The sequence below is a fragment of the Rhinopithecus bieti genome, unplaced genomic scaffold (assembly GCF_001698545.2).
Source record: "Rhinopithecus bieti isolate Rb0 unplaced genomic scaffold, ASM169854v2 scaffold_32047, whole genome shotgun sequence".
NCBI classification, from domain to species: domain Eukaryota; kingdom Metazoa; phylum Chordata; class Mammalia; order Primates; family Cercopithecidae; genus Rhinopithecus; species Rhinopithecus bieti.
This window is the reverse complement of record NW_016814042.1, coordinates 413,663-427,216: the sequence shown is the minus strand read 5'-3', so window position 1 is coordinate 427,216 and position 13,554 is coordinate 413,663. Positions and strand designations below refer to the sequence as shown.

At 46.9% G+C, this 13,554-nt stretch overlaps 1 protein-coding gene across 3 annotated transcripts in view; it reads right to left on the bottom strand.

Annotated features, from left to right (window-relative positions):
- RAB11FIP1 (RAB11 family interacting protein 1) overlaps positions 1-13,348 on the bottom strand; it is a 42,200-nt gene extending 28,852 nt beyond the window's left edge. For all 3 annotated transcript variants that reach the window (XM_017849384.1, XM_017849386.1, XM_017849385.1), the window contains exon 1: positions 12,915-13,348. In XM_017849384.1, coding sequence (XP_017704873.1) covers positions 12,915-13,285 — 371 coding nt within the window. In that variant the 5' untranslated portion in view covers positions 13,286-13,348. The remainder of the gene's footprint in view (positions 1-12,914) is intronic.
- Between the last annotated feature and the right edge of the window lie 206 nt (positions 13,349-13,554).

Here is a 13,554-nt window from a genome sequence, read left to right as displayed (position 1 = left end):
ATTTACAGCACGAGTCTTCTCCACGTTAACCAGGCATCATGACACAGGGGATGATGGCCTCAAGTGAGGAAAGAAGCAGGAAGAACAGAACCACCCCTGACCTAGTGTGGGACAGAGGACACACTTAACCTTTCTTAGATGAAGAAAGTTCAAAAGCAGTTCGTGAACTGTCTTCCCCAGGAAATAAAAAATCAGGCTGCAAATCATGTGGTTAGCAGTTGAGAACATCTTTTTAAAAGGGTCTGAAAAGGAGTGATTCCACATGGCTAAAATATCCAGTTTCTTCTTCTGGTCACCTAGAAGCAATGCACAGCAAACAGAAATGTTTATGACCTATAAAATGTTTGTGCTGTGTGCCTTCCAGAAGCTATGCAGTTTAATGAGTGCTGGTATTGAACAAGGTAGCTAGTCATCATAACCTAACTCTGAACACAGAATTACCCATCAGCCAAGCTTGCCTCCCTAGACCTTCCCCTCTGCCCATTGTCAGCTACTTGGAAAAACTGGTAAATCATGAGGGTAGCAAATTGGTCATGGCTCGTTTTTTTGGCCTTAATTCCTAAAACAGCCACTCCAGCAGCATGCAAAGGCCGTTTGTAGCCACCAAACTGAATTATAAGAACTGGTAAATGACAGTCAGGCACAGAGGCTCATGCCTGTAATCCCAGCACTTTGGGAGGCTGAGGTGGGCAGATCACTTGAGGTCAGGAGTTCGAGACCAGTCTGGCCAATGTGGTGAAACCCCGCCTCTACTAAAAATACAAAAATTAGCTGGGTGTGGTGGTGCGCACCTGTAATCCCAGCTACTTGGGAGGCTGAGGCATGAGAATTGCTTGAACCTGGGAAGCAGAGGTTGCAGTGAGCCGAGATCACGCCACTGCACTCCAGCCTGAACGACAGAGTGAGAACGCCATCTCAAAAAAAAAAGAAAAGCAAAAATTAACTCAGTCCCATGCTAATCTGAACATTGCCTTTTTATAAATCTTCTTGAAGTCTTTTTCCCATACATTTTAACAACTAGCAGCTGAGAAACCTTAGGCAAGATATTTAACCTCTTTGTGGGACAGGCTCCTCTTCTGAAACAGGGTTAGGAACACCCACCTCATAAGAATGTTAGGAAGATTAAATGGCTTAATGTATGCAAAGTGCTTAGAACAGTAACCTGGCCATAAGTCTTAGCTATAATTACTACTTAAGCTGTACATATGCAATTTTCTTTGTAGTGCATCATACATTACTGCCTTATAATTGTCAACTTATAATTTTGAATGGCTAAATGATATTCTGTGAAATGGGTATACGCCATAGTTTATCTACCCATTCAGATAATTCTCAAAAGGGAACTTAGGATTTTAATAGTTTCAACACACGGTATTACTAACTACCCTAACTTATCGACCAAATATAAATAACAATGATTTGCATTTGAAGGGAATAGAAATGACTCACTTCCAAAATTGGTTTGTATTACGTAATTTCCAAAATGATGTATCTGTTTATCTATTTTTTTGAGACGGAGTCTCACTGTCACCCAGGCTGGAGTGCAGTGACGCAATCTGAGCTCACTGCAGCCTCTGCCTCCTGGGTTCAAGTGATTCTCCTGCCTCCTGAGTAGCTGGGATTACAGGCACCCACCACTACACCCGGGTAATTTTTGTATCTTTAGTAGAGACGGAGTTTCACCATGTTGGCCAGGCTGGTTTCAAACTCCTGACCTCAGGTAATCCACCCCGCTTGGCCTCCCAAAGTGCTGGGATTGCAGGCATGAGCTACCACAACTAGCTAAATTTCCAAACTTAAAAAATATATAAAACTTTTAACAAACCATGATCAGTGTGCACTTTCTTTAAAAAAAAAAAAAAAAAGGCCGGGCGCGGGGGCTCAAGCCTGTAATCCCAGCACTTTGGGGGGCCAAGACGGGCGGATCACGAGGTCAGGAGATCGAGACCATCCTGGCTAACACGGTGAAACCCCGTCTCTACTAAAAAATACAAAAAACTAGCCAGGCGAGGTGGCGGGCGCCTGTAGTCCCAGCTACTCGGGAGGCTGAGGCAGGAGAATGGCGTGAACCCGGGAGGCGGAGCTTGCAGTGAGCTGAGATCCGGCCACTGCACTCCAGCCCGGGCTACAGAGCGAGACTCCGTCTCAAAAAAAAAAAAAGAAGAAGTGTTTGTTTTTTTTTTTTTCAGATGGGCTCTGTCGCCCAAGCTGGACTGCAGTGATGCCATCACGGCTCACTGCAGCCTCAACCTCCCAGGGTCAAGCAATCCTCCCACCTCAGCCTACCGAGTAGAGTAGCTAGGATTACAGGCGTGCGCCACCATACCCTGCTAATGTTTTATTTTTTTGCAGAGACAGGGTGTCATCATGTTGCTTAAGCTGGTTTTAAACTCCTGGATTCAAGTGATTCTCCCACCTCAGCCTCCCAAAGTACTGGGATTCCAGGAATGAGCCACCACTGCACCCAGCCCCTCAATGTATACTTTCTGTAACTTATTGAGAGATGTCATGATCCTCATGGACCCCTTCAGGGTTTCTTTTTTCTTTTTTTTTTTTTTTTTTTTTTTTGAGACAGGAGTCTTTGCTCGCACCCAGGCTGTAGTGCAGTGGCGGATCTCAGCTCATGCAAGGGTCCGTTCTCCCGGGTTCAGCGGCCATTCTCCTGTCCTCAGCCTCCCGCAGGAGCTGGGACTACAGGCGCCCGCCTCGTCGCACCGGCTAGTTTTTGTATTTATTTAGTAGAGACGGGGGTTTTCACCGTATTAGCCAGGGATGGTCTTCGATCTCCTGAACCTCGTGATCCGCCCGGTTCTCGGCCTCCCAAAGTGCTGGGAATTAACAGGGCTTGAGCCACCGCGCCCGGCTAGGGTTTCTACACAGAAAAGAAAAAGACAAGAAACAGAGGGCTCTCAAAGTCTCAGAAATAGGCCAAGATGGCATAATTAAGTCTGTGAATCAAGATAGGTTTTCTAAGTGGAAAGCAATACTAAATTTCTTGTAGGTGAAAACTAAAGGAAATACCAAGCATCTTTATTTTAGCAATTCTCTAAGAATTAGAAAATTAACTCATTTTAAACATTTAAGTCTACCACACTCACCATCATGACTTACCAATTCTTTTTCAAAGCTCGATCCTATCTCAAAAAGCCACACACGTTAATATTCTACCATCAAATCCAGTATCTCACCTCTTGGTCAAATGCAACTGCCGCTGATGCATTTATTTGTTCTGTCAAAGAATACTGTCTTGTTGCAACCATGGGGTCCTCACACACAGAGATTTTAAGAATGGAAAAACAAAATGCAATAGTTTGGTTCACCACCTCTTAACCAGGATAAAAGAAAACAAACTTCAGCATGACCGACATCAGGGAACACTCAGCCCTTCCTCACCACATAAACTCCCACACTTCTATGAGAGTTCCTGGCAAGGAACAGAGTATCTGTGATTTATTCCATAAGCAAAGTAAGTCCAAATGAAGGGAAAATAATTACACCAAAAGCATCTCTTTTTTTTCTTTCTTTCTTTGAGACAGAGTCTCACTCTGTCACCCAGGCTGGAGTGCAGTGGCGCCATCTCGGCTCACTGCAAGCTCCACCTCCCGGGTTCAAGTGATTCTCCTGCCTCAGCCTCCTGAGTAGCTGGGATAACAGGTGCCTGCCACTATACCTGGCTAATTTTTGTATTTTCAGTAGAAACAAGGTTTCACCTTGTTGGCCAGGCTGGTCTCGAACTCCTGACCTCAAGTGATCCACCCACCTTGGCCTCCCAAAGTGCTGGGATTACAGGTGTGAGCCACCGCACCCGGCCTCACCAAAAGCATTTCTAAATCCTGTTTTAATAACAAATGATTAGTAAAAATGTAAAGTTCTATTTTGGTGAACCACATGTCACAGTTCTCTGCATGGGAAAGGGGCAGATTGAAGAAACATCTGGGGCCCCAGACGGCTGCTACTGTATTTCACACAGGATGCCTATTCTTTTATAATAACCAGAGGCCTCTTTAGACCAGGCTTTCTAGAGGCTTAGTTGTTTTACCTAGAGCCTAGCCATGTCCTTTTTAAAAAGTGAAGGGTGTGTGGCAATCACACCTCTAGAAATATTTTTTAGGGATTTCTTATAAATACCTTCCCTCTACTTCATTCAAAGGCCAGGATTCAGGAAAAGATACTTAATTACCATTGCCTTTTTTCTCTCTACAGGCACATTCCTAAATGTGTCCCCCAGGAACACCCTGGAGACTAAAGCCCTTGATTTTCCTCTAACAGATTATCAACAGGCGTCTCCCTGCAGGAGAGGAATTTCTGTCTCATTAGTGGTGAAAACTGCCTCCTTTGCCACAGGCATCATTAGCCAGCAAGCCGCAGAAGGTAACCTGCTTCTTCAAGAAGAAAAGGGTACTCAGGAGGCTGAGGGAGGAAAATCATTGTTTGAACCTGGCAGGTGGAGGTTGCAGTGAGCCGACTGCTGCATTGCCCTCCAGCCTGGACAACAAGAGCAAAATTCCGCCTTAAAAAAAAAAAAAGGAAGAAAGAAAGAAAAGGGCACTGACCACAAAGCCATACCCCAAACTGGGAAACCGAAAGAAGCAGAGCTTTGATTTCATACTTCGGACATCCCCAGTCTGTAATCTGCCGGGCTACACGTAAGATTAAATGTGTCTCCACGTTCACCCAGGCAATCTACTGCCTGCCCCGTGCCTACAGGAACCACAACCACTGCCTCCCTCGCAGATGCGTTTATTGAGCCCCTGCACTGGGTCACACAGCAAAGGACACAACAGAAGTGGTCCCTGTCCCAGAGGAAAATAGGGCAAAGTCAGGCTTGGTCTCCTCCTGAGCCAGCTGGGGCATGAGATCTGAACGAGGACACCTTATGGAGAGCAGAACCCCTCTCTTTGCCAATACAAGGGTCTAGGTGTTAATTTTATTGGAATTCAGAGACACTTAGGTCTGGAGATCTGTGCCAGACCCAGAACCAAAGGCCACCTAGGGAAGTGCTCTGAGATGAAGGCCTAAAATGACCTCCCATCACTCTCTCTATTCAGGGCTAGAGTTTCTTCATCCTTCTGGAGCTAAGCCAAAGCTAGCTGTCCCTCCTTCAAAAGTATAGGGTTAAGAAGCACAATTTTCCAGGGCGTATAGCTATGAAAACCATAGTATCTTAATGGATATCTAAGATTATTGTTAAAGGAGAGGAAAAGTAATGTCAGCAAATACATGTTGGAGTTGATGGCATTTTAATAAGCATGTGGATTGCTTGTAATGTAATTATAACATTTTTAAGTTAATAACTACAATTAAAATGACATATCAGATACTCTTTATAAAAATCTTCCTCTGATGGGAGTTACAGAAATACAATAGAAGTCTTTGTAACCAAAGGCAGTTTAAGTAAAATGAAAAAGGCACAAGACTCTTTTCTATGCTTACAGTTTGTAATGCAAAAAACATTTAACTGGTTCACTTACTTGAGAATTTTTTTTTCATTTATGGGTCTAACTTTACTAATGTTACATATTATTATGTTCTCCTTTTCTTAGTCCTATATCCCTTAAAGCAGTGACTTCATCCGCTGTGTGAGAGCACATCAATGAGATCATAGCAGCTCTGCTGTTACAAGACAAAGACTTGGCGGTATTGAGTGGGTAAACACTTGCAGACACATACATACACGCCCTGGTTTCAATGGCATTTCCTAGTAATTCACTCCAACAGAAATCTCCACTCACAGCCAGGTGTCACAGCCCAAAGCTGTCTTTGTAATGGTGACCTCACCCTGGTATCACAGTGACTGTAAGGGAAAGAAAGCAGCTGCCACTTCCTGGTTCACTTTCAACACCAAGCTCTCCTGATTTTATGTGTTCATTCTTATTACTTCCTTTCCCTCCCGCCCTACCATATCCAATCCATCACATGTCAGGTCAGTTGAACCTCTAAGATATTTCTGAAATCCACCCACCTCTGTCCACCTCCACAGGTGGCTTAGACATCATTCTAGTCCAAGCCACCACCGTCCACCATCTAGATTACTGCAACAGCTTCCCGTTTTGTCTGTCCAATCTAGGTTAGGCCAGCTTCAAATCCATTCTCTACCCAAGAGCCATGGCGATCTCTGACAAATAAATTGGATCGTATCAACCCACTACTTTTATTTATTTATTTATCATTATTTATTTTGAGACAGAGTTTTGCTCTTATTTCCCAGGCTGGAGTGCAATGGCACAGTCTCAGCTCACTGCAACCTCTGCCTCCCAGGTTCAAGCGATTCTCCTGCCTCAGCCTCCTGAGTAGCTGGGATTACAGGTGCCCGCCACCACGGCCGGTTAATTTTTGTATCTTTAGTAGAGCCCATGTTGGGCCAGGCTGGTCTCAAACTCCTGACCTCAAGTGATCCACCCACCTTGGCCTCCCAAAGGGCTGGGATTACAGGTGTGAGCCACCGTGCCTGGCCCCCACTGCTTTTAATTTTAGCAGTCAGTGGCTTCCCATTCCTCCTAAGCAAAGCCCCGCCTTCCTCTTCAGCCTCATCTTACACAAGCACTCCCCCACTTCCCAGGTATTCCTGCCTCAGGGCCTTTGCCCAGGCTGCTACTTCTCCACCAGGCCCCCTTCCTCCGCTCCTCACTAGAAAAATTCCTCTTCTTTCTTCAGCTCTCTGCCTCAGAGAGGCTATCTGCAATCTCCTTCTTTAAATCATGTCCTTCCTGCCCTTTTCTTCTATAATACCCTGTCCTCTTTCTCCACAGTACTTACCACAATATATGATTATTTATTTGTGAGTTCATTTGTTTTTTTGTTTTTGTTTTTTGAGACAGAGTCTCACTCTATCACCCAGGCTGGAGTACAGTGGAGCAATCTCAACTCGCTGCAACCTCTGCCTCCCAGGTTCAAGTGATTATCCTGGCTCAGCCTCCCAAGTAGGCAAGATTACAGGCGCGTACCACCACACCTGGCTAATTTTTGTATTTTTAGGAGAGACAAGATTTCACCACGTTGGCCAGGCTGGTCTCGAACTCCTGACCTTAGGTGATCCACCTGCCTCAGCCTCCCAAAGTGCTGGGATTACATGTCTATTTGTTTAATGCCTACTCCCCCACAAGGCTCTGGGCTTCCTGAAAGCAGGGATCATCCCTGTTTTCTTCACCATTGTTTACACTGTATATCCAGCACCTGGCACTTAGTAGACAATAAAAAATACTGACTACAAGAATGGATGAGGCTGCCCATGGTGGCGCACACCTGTAATCCCAGCACTTCAAGAGGCTATAGCAGGAGGATTGCTTGAGCCCAGGAGTTTAAGCACAGCCTGTAACATAGTGAGATTCCATCTCTACAAAAACAAAAACAAAAAATAAAGTAGCTCAGTGTGGTGGCACACCCCTGTAGTCCCAGTTACTCGGGAAGATGAGGGGGAGGATTGCTTGAACTCAGGAGGTTGAGGCTGCAGTGAGCTGTGATTATGTTACTGCACTCCATCCTGGGAAAGAGTGAGACCCTGTCTCCAAAAAAAAAAAAAAAAAAAAAGAACTTTAGAAACAAGAAGATGGAAAAAAAAGTAGGTAGAACTTTCTCCATACTAACTGAATGTGTTACAAATGAAATCATAAACAATACCATCAAAAAAAAAACCATGAGGGAATATCTTCCACGTCACCAAAACAACTCTGAGGGACTCTCATCCTTTTTAGTCATTTGATTCCTTTGTTATAAGCAGTTTAGGGTTATTTATTCTAGAACCTACAGAGAATTCAGGCTTGAGCACTGAGCTATCTCAGTTTCCTACACTAGAGTGGGAGGGGACTGTGGCTTCATAAGATCTGGGGAGGTTTCCAGTAAGGCTCAATATTATCTTTAAGGGAAATTCCAAGAAAAGAAAAATTTAATCAGTAATAACATTACTCGAATTTTCCAACCTATTAAGCAAAACCTAAATGTTCTTAGGAAACCTAAAGGTATAAAAACAAACACCCATTGCTTATAATTTGTGAATTATGGACCTCTATGGTCATCTATGTCATTTTTCTGCATCCAACTCTCCCAGAAAAACAACTATCTAGCCCTTGCTTTTTTTTTTTAATAACCCACATTTCCGTTGGCAACTTATTTCATCATCTTATTAAACTTGCAGTTCTTCCAAGTATCTAACCCTTTATAATACCTACGTCCTTTCATATGCAACCAAATTCTCTCTTGAGTTTTAATAGGTATAAGAACATGGCCCTTCATTACTCATGCTCTCTCTTCATGTGGGGAGGACTATCGCAATATTAAGTTTCATGGTGCTTAGTTACACAACGGTCTTCTAGTCACCAGGCTGCATAAATATTTGCTCTAATCTATACTTAAGAAATTATTTCCCTAAATTTTCTTGCTCTTAGTATCCTAAAAAGGTTTTTCATTTTGATTTATATATACATAAATACATATATACACACATACACACACACACACACATATATATATTTATTTCTTTTTTTTTTGAGAGGGAGTTTTGTTCTTGTTGCCCAGGCTGGAGTGCAGAGTGATACGATCTCAGCTCACTGCAACCTCCACCTCCTGGGTTCAAGCATTTCTCCTGCCTCACCCTCCCGAGTAGCTGGGATTACAGGCACCCAAGCACCCGCCACCATGTCCAGCTAATTTTTTGTGTTTTTAATAGAAACAGGGTTTCACCATGTTGGCCAGACTGGTCTCAAACTCCTAACCTCAGGTGATCCACCCGCCTTGGCCTCCTAAAGTGCTGAGATTACAGGCGTGAGCCACTATGCCCAGCATATTTTTTTTTCTTTGAGACAGGCTCTCACTCTGTTGCCCAGGCTAGAGTGCAGTAGCCTGATCACAGTTCACCCTAACCTTTAACTCGAGCTCAAATGATCTTCTCACCTTAGCCTCTGGAATAGCTGGGACTAAAGATGCCTACCAACATGCCTGGCTATTTTTTTTTTTTTTTTTTTGGTAGAGTTTGGGTCTCAAGTTACCCAGGCTGGTCTTGAACTCCTGAGCTCAAGTGATTCTCCTGCCTCGGCCTCCCAAAGTGCTAGGACTACAGGTAGGAACCACCACGTCTAGCCTCCTAAAAAGGTTTCTATCAGTCTAGGATCCCAAACTACATGAGACTAGAGAGTTGAGCAGAGAATCCCTCATATTGGTCACCCGATTCTACCTCTTCGATTCCTGTCTGTTTTGCAGTCACAGTACTTGACCGATTCCCAGTTTCTGAGACCCACTGAGACCCCAGGTCCTTAGCAGATGTGTAAGTGCAAAGTCAATTCATTTCAATTTTTCCTAATGGGCCACACATTCTTCCCTATTAGATGTATCCTATTTATATGTTAGCCTCTGGTGTTTTAAAAGTGTATGTCATCACATCTTGACTCTAAATAAATGACACTGGGGTCTTATCAATAAAACAAATGGAAATATTTGCACAGTTAGCTTTTAACTCCTTGAGTTTCAGCTTCTGGACCCAAGATAAAAGTCATATTCTGTTGCAGCAATTCTTCTTTGCTAGAGATTAAGACAAAGACAGACAGACAGACAGACAGACACACACACACACACACACACACACACACACACACACACACACAGAGAGACCAAGATTTAGCTTTTGTTTCTTGTTTTTAATGTCTGAAATGGAGTCGAACCATTAATAACCAGTTCAAATGACTTTTCTAGCACAACTCATTTCCTCATTTCCTTCTGTTAAAATTCCACCTTTCACTGGGCACGGTGGCTCACGCCTGTAATCCCAGCACTTTGGGAGGCCAAAGCAGGTGGATCACCTGAGGTCAGGAGTTCAAGACCAGCCTGACCAACATGGTGAAACCCCATCTCTACTAAAAATACACAAATTAGCCAGGTGTGGTGGCAGGAGCCTGAAATTCCAGCTACTCGGGAGGCTGAGGCAGGAGAATCGCAGAACCCGGAAGGCAGAGGTTGCAGTGAGCCGAGATCGTGCCACTGCACTCCAGCCTGGGGGAAAGAGTGAGACTCTGTCTCAAAAAAAAAAAAAATTCCACCTTTCAATGCATATCTTATTCTTTAAAGCTCAACTATCTTGGGCACCGGGGCATCAGACAGCACCCTTGGCACCTTGGAAAGTCCCAGAAAGTTGTAGATGTAAAGTGGAAAGCTTGCAATTTCATCTACCCATAGAGATGCAAAGAAGCCTTCCTTTGAAGTTATTTTAAGAAAGAAAAAAAAATCAGGCCGGGCGCGGTGGCTCAAGCCTGTAATCCCAGCACTTTGGAAGGCTGAGACGGGCGGATCACGAGGTCAGGAGATCGAGACCATCCTGGCTAACATGGTGAAACCCCGTCTCTACTAAAAAAAATACAAAAAAAACTAGCCGGGCGAGGTGCTGGGCGCCTGTAGTCCCAGCTACTCGGGAGGCTGAGGCAGGAGAATGGCGTAAACTCGGGAGGCGGAGCTTGCAGTGAGCTGAGATCCGGCCACTGCACTCCAGCCCGGGTGACAGAGTGAGACTCCATCTCAAAAAAAAAAAAGAAAAAAAAATCAATTAAGCACCATTTTCCTGGAAGTCAATACTGTGACTAGCTGGTAATTGATTCATATAATAGACGGGAATTATCGTGTAGGTTTAGGGTTACATTGGATAAAATGAGAAAAATGAAGATGCAGAGACCGAACTCTTCCTGAAAAAAAGAGCTCAAGGAGGTTTCAATCTTTCACAAAGCAGTTACAGAACCTTTTCAATCACTTCTTGAATACACTGGCCCCATTAATCCAGGAACCCAGAAACATCTTACAAACATCAATTAGGTCTGGCAACATGCTTTATTTATAAATAGGGAAACTTGGCTGTTTAGGGACAGAGAAGCCCAACAATGAGTCAGGGCTGCTGTGGGCACTGGACCCAGGACTCTGGAATCTCCATCTCTGGCAGGGAGATGTGATCTACCTCTCAAGGGGATAAAATGTCCACATAAGAAACAGGTGGCAGAGAAGGAAGTGAATACACACTTGTTGGGATGGCGCAAGACAATGGATGGCCAACAGCACCCGTCTGAAGCTGGAAGGGAAGCCGACCCACCGCACCCAGTGTCATTTAATCAGAGGGAAGATCAGCATTGCTGCAGCCTCTCCTTAGCAAAAACACTGCTCACCTATGGCTTATAAATTGATGCTGTGAGATACCCCACATCCATCCTCACGTCAAGGCTAGTTTTATCTGATTTGAGTTCAGAAATGCCTGTTCATCTTTGGCCAGGTAAGTGCATCATCAGATATTCCATTTGCAAGCCTACATGCTGAAATAGAACCCACCCCACAGTAAAGGGAGCCTCCGAGGACAAACCCTCTGGCTTTTCCTGTCTCCCTCACAAGGAAAAGTTAAAAGGCTATGTATATCTAAAACACACAAAGCGAATCAGTGTGCTTCCTAAACTGTAGGCTTTTGGTGCTGACTGGCCTGCATATTTAAGATCTAACAAAGTAACCAGCTAAGCTAATCGAGGCTAGCTTTGGTATACTAAATGAACATAATCAAACGTTCCTTTGGGTGAAGTACTGCCCTTTCCGAACACCTGTGAAAGGGAACAAGTAATTCGGTAATATCATGGAGTGAATGGTTTTTGCCGTTTTTACTGCGGAAGTGAAATACCCTGACACAATCTTTGGGAGCTACCAGGATTAGGACCAGAGAGAAGAACTCTACCAACTCCAAAAAGGAACAATGACCAGTTCTGCTCGGCCAACCCATCCGGGCTCCCTCCAACCCGGGGAAATATTTACTAATGTGGGGCCCAGGGCACACACCACACTGTTGTAACATTCTTTCTGGAGGGGCAAATTCTCTTCACCAACCCCCTAGGCAAGTAGGAGGTAGAAGGGGTTAGCAGTCAGGTGACAGCCCGCATACGCCATTTCCCCTCCCCCAACCTCCACCCGCCCTGCATTGTAAAGGCGTTGCCCCCGGGGTTAGCCTTTAGGGCAGGGGTGTCGGCTGGTTTCCTGCCTCCGGTTCATCTGCCCTGAGCCCTGGCCCAGTCATTCTGGGCTCGAAGTGTTCTTCCATTCAGTGAAATACCCAGGAGGCCTTCCACCCAAGCGAAGACGAGTATCAGACACGGACTACAACCCTAGGAAGAAGGCACCTGCCCATGTTTAGTTGGAATTCATCTCAAATTCACTTAGCGCTTACTGTGTGCCAGACGCGGAGGGGCGTCCTGCAGATTCAAAAGCGCCCCAGGCCGGGCGCGATGGCTCACGTCTGTAATCCCAACACTTTGGGAGGTCGAGGTGGGCGGATTACGTGAAGTCAGAAGTTCGAGACCAGCCTGGCCAACACGGTGAAACCCCGTCTCTACTAAAAATATAAAAAGTAGCCGGGCATGGTGGCGCACGCCTCCAGTCCCAGCTACTCGGGAGGCTGAGGCAGGAGAGTCGCTTGAACCCGGGAGGCGGAGGTTGCAGTGAGCCGAGATCGTGCCACTACACTCCAGCCTGGCGACACAGTAAGACTCTGCCTCAAAAAAAAAAAAAAAAAAATTCCGGGCGTGGTGGTGCGCGCCTGTAATCCCAGCTACTCGGGAGGCTGAGGCAGGAGAATCACGTGAACCTGCGAGGCGAAGGTTGCAGTGAGCCGAGATCGTGCCATTGCCATTTGCACTCCAACCCGGACGACAGAGACTCTGCTAAAAAAAAAAAAAAAAAAAACGCCCCAGATACGGCCCCTTCTTCCAAAAAACCCCAAAGCCGGGAGAGCCGGGCGGGACAGCCGCAGAAGGGGAAGCCAGGTGAGAACACCAGCACTGGCCGAGGGCTCAGTCCCGAAAGGCCTTCCCTGCTGCTGCCCGGCTTACTCTCGAAAGGTCCAGCGCCCAGACCTCCCTGCCAGAGGGGTCCGCGCCCCCAGGCCGGGCCCTCCCCTCCCCGCCCGTACTCACTGCGTCTTCTTGCGGCCCTGATCGCGGTGCAGATGCCGCAGGTCCACCTCGGCGCGGCCCAGGAACTTGTCGAGGCCGAGCAGCGCGCGGTGCAGCACGGTGAGCTGCAAGGTGGCGGCGGCCGCGGGCCCGGAGGACAGCAGCGGCGGCAGCTCGAAGGTGGCCTCCTCGCGCCACACAGGCGCGCCCAGGCTGCGCTCCGACACCGAGGTGGCGTACTTCTCCTTGCCCACCTGGATCACCGCGTACGCGTCGCTCGTGCCCCCGGGGCCCTTGGCCCGCAGGCCCCGCGCCTGCAGCACCGTCACCTGCACGTGGGTTGGGGACCACACGGCCCCCAGGCCCCGGCCCGCCGAGGCCATTAGGGACATGGTGACGATAATGACCCAGACGCGAGGAGAAGATCGCCGCGACTGGCGGCCTCTACGGCCCGCCCCGGCAACCAGGCCACTTTAAGGCTTCCGGCCACACCTCCGCCAGGCCACGCCCCTCACGGCCAAGGCCACGCCCCTGTCCGGGCCGCCTGCTCCACCTGCTGCGCCGCGCCGCGTCCCGCCCCGCCCCGCCGGCCTCAGCAGAGCTGGCAGCTCCGGGCAGCCGGGCGCCGCAGGCTGGGCTGGCGCGGCCAGGCAGGCGGGGG